This window comes from Lolium rigidum, chromosome 6, assembly GCF_022539505.1.
Source record: "Lolium rigidum isolate FL_2022 chromosome 6, APGP_CSIRO_Lrig_0.1, whole genome shotgun sequence".
In the NCBI taxonomy this organism is placed as follows: domain Eukaryota; kingdom Viridiplantae; phylum Streptophyta; class Magnoliopsida; order Poales; family Poaceae; genus Lolium; species Lolium rigidum.
Genome location: NC_061513.1, coordinates 5,800,440 through 5,807,049, shown reverse-complemented (window position 1 = coordinate 5,807,049; position 6,610 = coordinate 5,800,440). Strand labels below are relative to the sequence as shown.

The following is a 6,610-nucleotide window of genomic DNA, read 5'->3' as shown; positions in this document are numbered from 1 at the left end:
TAAGTACTCGAAGCTATTTCCTTTAGATCCTGCAATTGCATCTTTTTGTTTCTTGTTTACACTAGTTTGGCATAATGGACAAGAATGAGCTTCTTATTCTATTTCCCGATTTAAAACATGGATTGTTTGATGCGAAAATTAAAAAACCTATGGAATCTTATTTGCATGCTTGGTAGTAATAATAGTATGAACGCTTTGAACACCATTGTTGATAATAATATAGAAAGTTCTAAGCTTGGGGAAGCTGGTTTTCATGATCTTTTTAGTCCCCCAAGCATTGAGGAGAAAATTTTCTTTGATGATACTTTGCCTCCTATTTATGATAATGATATTGGTCTTTTAGTACCGCCTGTTATGGAGGATAAATTTGATTATGATTACAATATGCCTCCTATATTTGATAATGAGAATAATAATGATAGCTATTTTGTTGAATTTGCTCCCACTACAACTAATAAAATTGATTATGCTTATGTGGAGAGTAATGATACTTTTATGCATGTGAATAAGAATGCTTTATGTGATACTTATATTGTTGAGTTTGTTCATGATGCCTCTGAAAATTATTATGAGAGAGGAAAATATGGTTGTAGAAATTTTCATGTTACTAAAATGCCTCTCTATGTGCTGAAATTTTTGAAGCTACACTTGTTTTATCTTCCTGATCTTGTCATTTTGCTCTTCATGAATTTATTTGTGTACAAGGTTCCTTTTCATAGGAAGCATGTTATACTTAAATGTGTTTTGAATTTGCTTCTTGATGCTCTCTTTTGCTTCAAATACTATTTCTTGCAAGTGCATCATTAAAACTGCTGAGCCCATCTTAATGGCTATAAAGAAAGAACTTCTTGGGAGATAACCCATGTATTATTTTGCTACAGTACTTTGTTTTATATTTGTGTCTTGGAAGTTGTTTACTACTGTAGCAACCTCTCCTTATCTTATTTTTATTGCCTAGTTGTGCCAAGTCAAGTCTTTGATAATAAGGTTCATACTAGATTTGGATTGCTGCGCAGTAACAGATTTCTTTGCTGTCACGAATTCCGACCTGCCTCTTTGTAGGTATCTCAGAAAATTATGCCAATTTACGTGCGTGATCCTCAGATATGTACGCAACTTTCATTCAATTTGGGCATTTTCATTTGATCAAGTCTGGTGCCATTTTAAAATTCGTCTTTACGAACTGTTCTGTTTTGACAGATTCTGCCTTTTATTTCGCATTGCCTCTTTTGCTATGTTGGATGAATTTCTTTGATCCATTAATGTCCAGTAGCTTTAATGTTCTTTTCTTACCCTTTTTCGAAGCACCCATTCCTTTTTTTTTTTTGAGGGTGAGCACCCATTCCTTTTTTAATGTTTTTTTCTTACCCTTTCTCGAAGCCCACGAAAGAAGCCCAGTCCTAAAAGAAGAAGCCCAGCCTATGTCGGTTTGCCCCCCGGACTATTTATACAAGGCGACCCCAATCAGGCCTAGGGTTTCCTTTCATTGCGTTACGAAAAGCGAGGGCGGCGAGGGCGGCTTGATTCATCGGAAGCGGAGATGGATGTAGAGAGGTTGCCAAGGAAAAAGCCTAGGAAAGCGGAGGGAGAAGCGACGGCGAAAGCGGAGGGAGACGGGACGGCGATGGCGAAAGCGGAGGTAGACTTTTCTGTTTTGTCGGCGGAGTTTGATGATTGGCGCAAAAGTGTGGCAACACCTCTCACGAGCACTGAGTTGCGACAACGCGAGAAAGAAACTGAGGAGCTCCTCAGCGGAACTTGGGAAAGGTTTCGCGATTATTGGTTTTGCGGGATCATTCCCTTCGACGCCGTCAGTAAGTAGCAACCCGAATCTGTTATTCAGCTGCATATCCAATTTCATTCTTCTCTGGATTTGCCCGTTTGGAATTAGATCTGTATGCCTGAACCTGGTTCCGTTAAATGAAATGGAACCTGAACCAGAACTCTATGCTCTGTGATTATCTATTTTTTTTGTTTGACTAGCATACTCTGCTCTGTTACTATTTGATACGGATTCTATAGCCATGTGTTTCCAATGTATGAATCAATCGATTTATCTGTTTTTATCTCCATCATGACTGCTCTAGCAACAACCTAGTTTTTAATTACATGATCTGATGATTGATGCAGCGACAATCCCCTGCATGCGTTTCACTGATGCTGACTTGGACCACCCTTATTATGCTCACCGTTGCGAGCCGAGCGATACTCTGCAGATCGTTTCAGTCCAACTCAGATCATTCAATGCCAGTTTACCCAGTCAGCTGGATGTCTATGGTTTCATCGCTATACATGATGTGTTGGACCGCAAGCGTATTATGGTTTTCAACCGTGAAAGGAAGGACTGCCAGACTATCAATAAACAGGTGTGAAAACTGCAGTTAGGATTACAATAGTCTAGTAGCAATGTAGAAAATTCATATCATTTGTGCTTCACCAGACACCCCTTATCAAGTTATTTCATGTACTAATGCAATAGTTAGCTGTACCTATTAATTTTTTTACAAGTATAATGCCTGCAAACAAGTTTATCTGAACAAAGTTGTGGCAATCTTGATGGCAGCTAGAGTTTAGTTTTATATAAACAAAATAATTTGCAACTTGCTTTTGCCCTATGTTTTCAAAAAAACAACATGCTAAATGACCAATCTCATCCCATAGCTTTTCGTTAATACGATGGCAAGTTCCAGATGGGCAGATTTACGTCAAGCAGATTTTCAGTTTTTGTGAATATGTTACTGTTTGCAATGCAATTTGCAGGTCTTCACATTGGATAGGATTTCCTTTGTTTGAGATTGCAATTATTGTTCTGATGATGACTGTCACTCATTATTAATGTTATGTTGGAGATGAGTATTTTATGATTATTATTTAAAGTCAATACTGAATATGCTGCTCCCTCCGATTCATATTAGTTGATTCTAGTATGGATGTATATACATACATTTTATTTCTAGATACATCCATATTAATGGCAAGTAATATGAATCGGAGGGAGTACTACTATTTAGTGACATTTTTGTATTATATGCAACTCATTTCAGACAAGCTCCCTGTTTTTTGGTGCTCCTGTTATACCATGCTATGTTTATATCTTATCTTGCCTTGATTTTAATTATTATTTGTTCTGATCTGTTCTGCAAGTTAGGATAGTTAATGATTTTGTTCACTTGCATGTCAAATTCTGTGGGAGTTATCTATTGTATGTTTGTTAATACACTTCTTTTTTCTGAATGCTGGATAAATTAAATATCCCACTGCAGTCCTACCATCGATTGAAGAAACATTGTTGTTATTTCTACTTAATAATGATTTGATGCATATGGTCCAATGAACACATTCTCATTTATACATTGTTGCTGTCAGGAAGACCCAATATTGTTCTTGTTTACTTAATGAGCTAACTGATGCATGCAGGATTCATACCTAAGACTGACAGGTCCTACCCGTGGAGTTCTTGTAAGTATTGATCCTTCATATTTAGAGGTTGTGCTCAAAGCTAAGGGCGTTACTGAATCAGAAGATAAAGATTTAAGCAAATTCGCCAGGACAGTCAGAGTGGGCTGCCGCTATCCTATTGAGTACACTAGCAAGCTTTGCACACTGGAGATGCAACACTACACAGTTTATTCGTCTGTGGAGGCCACTGTTAGCGTTAAACTTTTTCAAGGGCAGTGGCCACTTTGCTTTCGGGGTGTTCTTAATGCTTCTACAGCTGGTAAAAACGACATCAAAATCGCACTGTTGCATCTTAACGATGATGAATTGCCTGTTGATGATGATGGCTTTATCAAGCTATCAAGGCGTGTTGTTTGTGTTGAACATGGTGGGAAGCTGGGAGTTTCTCTATTTGAGAATGGTGCTGGCGAGGAAGGTGATGTATGGTTTGCAGCTGAAAAATCTCGAAGAACCACCCATTACATGCATGTGAAGAAATACAGCCTTTGTTTGCAAATTATCATTGCCTGGTCTGTTTGCTCCCGGAAGTAATTTTGGAGTGTGTGGTTTGCTTTAGTTGCTGGAACTAGGGATATCTGTGTATGTACTGCTCTATGATTGTCAATCTGTGTGCTGCAGATTTCTGTATGATGTTTGTGTACGGAGGTACTAACTGTTGATCAGTGCCTGAACAAAGTTACTTTGTTGAGTATTCCTAATTCTATCGTTCTTGGCAAAAAAAAAAAAATGCGGGGTAAACGGATTGTATTAATCAAGGAATAGTAACATGGAGCCGATCCTACCCACACTTGAGTTCTATCCTCTACCATACCAAACCTGGCAAGCTCATGACTAGTAATAGTTAAAACACGAGGAGACATAGATAGGTTCCGCAAATCTACCACTAAATGCCCAAAGCTAGAATTATCCCGCTCCGTATTTGTTGCCATTGACACCAGTGCATACCAGGGTCTTATCATGTGTGACCTCATTTCGGGCATACCACGTCCTCCATGCGATCATAAGGACTTGCCCACACGTTTGCAGTGGCATCGATAATAACCATTCCTCCAGCCAACCATCCCGAACAGGAGCATGGATCCTAGGGATAGGCCAAACTTCCCTCATTGCTTCCCAAAGGGCCCTAGGGTGTGAACACTTGGACTAGAGCATGATATATGTCCTCTTGGGCACTCCCACATATGCGGCAAATGCCAGTGACTGGTATGTGTCTACGAGCTTTGTTATCTTCTGTTGCCAATGCATTGGATACAGCCTTCCAAGCAAATATGTGGACCTTCTCCGGTACCTTGCACTTCCATATCTTTTTCCAAATTGGCTTGTCTCCGAGAGGTGCAACACTACTAGCCCCGTCATGTCTATGTTGCTGAGCAAGCCACAGGCCAATGCGATATGCAGACCTTACCGAAAATATGCCATTTTTCTAAGGCTGCCATGCAATAAAGTCATTCGGCAACCTAGGTGAGGTTTTAATTCTCATGATCAGATTGGCGTCTAATGGATAGAAGGTTCTCCGGATCAAGGCCTCATCCCAATTCCCCTGTTGATCAAGGAGACTAGACACCCTTGTCAACCTCGACCGTCCCTTAGGACGGATCACTTTGAGCTCAGACTCACGAGGTATCCGGTTATCACGCCATAAGCGGATAGATCTTCCGTCTCCAACACACCAAATCAGCCCATACTTCAGCAGTTCCAGACCATAAGCAATAGCGGTCCATGTTGGTGATGGATTTCCAGTAAAAACTGTGTCTACCAGGTTACCTTGCGGGTGATATTCCGCTCGCAGCACACGGGCGCATAGACTATTAGGCTTACTGGTGAGTCTCCAAGCATAACATGCCAATAACGCTTGGTTAAAAATCCGCATATCTCTGAACCCCATACCACCGTGAGGTTTGGATCGAATTAAAATGTCCCAACTGACCAAGTGGTTCTTCCTCTTCCCTCTCTCAGCACCCCACCAAAAGTTGCGGATCAGTCTGGTTAAGTCATCATACACTGACATTGGCAGTTTGAAAACACCCATAATATAAGTTGGTAGAGCTTGTGCTACCGCCTTGATCATAATCACCTTACCCCCTTGTGACAAATCACCCCACTGTAAAAGCCTCTCTGCCAACATGGCCTGCAGGTTATCAAACTTATCTTTACCCATCCTACCATCATGTGTAGGAAGTCCTAGGTATTTTCCTTCAAAATCGCCTTGTTGAACCTGGAGGAGACTCCGTATTCCTTCTTGTACAATCTCCGAGCACTGTGGGCTGAATAGGATAGAGCATTTAGCCGGGTTTATGAGTTGCCCGATAGCTGCTGCATAAGTGTCAATAACATGTTTCACTCGATCCACCTGTCCAACATCAGCCTTAAAGAACAGGAGTGTGTCATCTGCGAACAACAAGTGGGAAATTCCCGGAGCTCGCCTGCACACCTTGATAGGGGAAATACCACCCATGCTAATTTCTGATTGCAATAATGCAGAAAGACCATCCGCAATAAAGAGGAACAAGAAAAGAGACGGTGGATCACCTTGCCTCAAGCCTCTCGTGGGGGAAAACGCTTCCAATAGACCTCCATTAAATTTTACAGAGTACCTCACCGTGGTCACACACTTCATTATCCACTGTATCCACCGGTGAGAGAAGACCATCTTATGCATCACTTCCTCCAGAAAACCCAATCAACGCAATCATACACCTTCGATAAGAATTATTAGCAGTCGTGCCATGCTCCATAAAATGGAGACACTCAAAAGCCAACAACGCATTATCCGTTATGAGGCGCCCAGGAACGAATGCGTTTTGGTTCTTCGATACCGCATCACCAAGGACAGGCCTCAAGCGATTTACCAAGCATTTAGCAATTATTTTGTACAACACATTGCACAGACTTATTGACCTAAAGTCCTTGATCTCCACAGGATTATCAATCTTTGGTATCAAAACAATAGAGGTGTCATTTATTCCTTTAGGCATTTGCCCCGTATCAAAGAACTTGAGGACAGCTTGGATGATTTCTTGTTTAAGAACACCCCAATTCTTCTGGTAGAACCTTGCAGGAAACCCATCAGGGCCATGAGCCTTAAGAGGCCCTATCTGGAAGATTGCATCCGAGATTTCTTGCTCCGAAAATTGCTGGCATAATTTCTCAT

General features: G+C 40.9%; 1 protein-coding gene across 1 annotated transcript; it reads left to right on the top strand.

The window, feature by feature from the left end:
* Nucleotides 1–1,612: 1,612 nt before the first annotated feature.
* On the top strand, nt 1,613–4,121 carry LOC124667908. The gene is made up of 3 exons (XM_047205141.1): nt 1,613–1,814; nt 2,131–2,366; nt 3,418–4,121. The coding sequence occupies exons 1-3, from the start codon at nt 1,625–1,627 to the stop codon at nt 3,988–3,990; spliced, it is 999 nt and encodes a 332-aa protein (XP_047061097.1). The 5' UTR covers nt 1,613–1,624; the 3' UTR covers nt 3,991–4,121.
* Nucleotides 4,122–6,610: the final 2,489 nt, after the last annotated feature.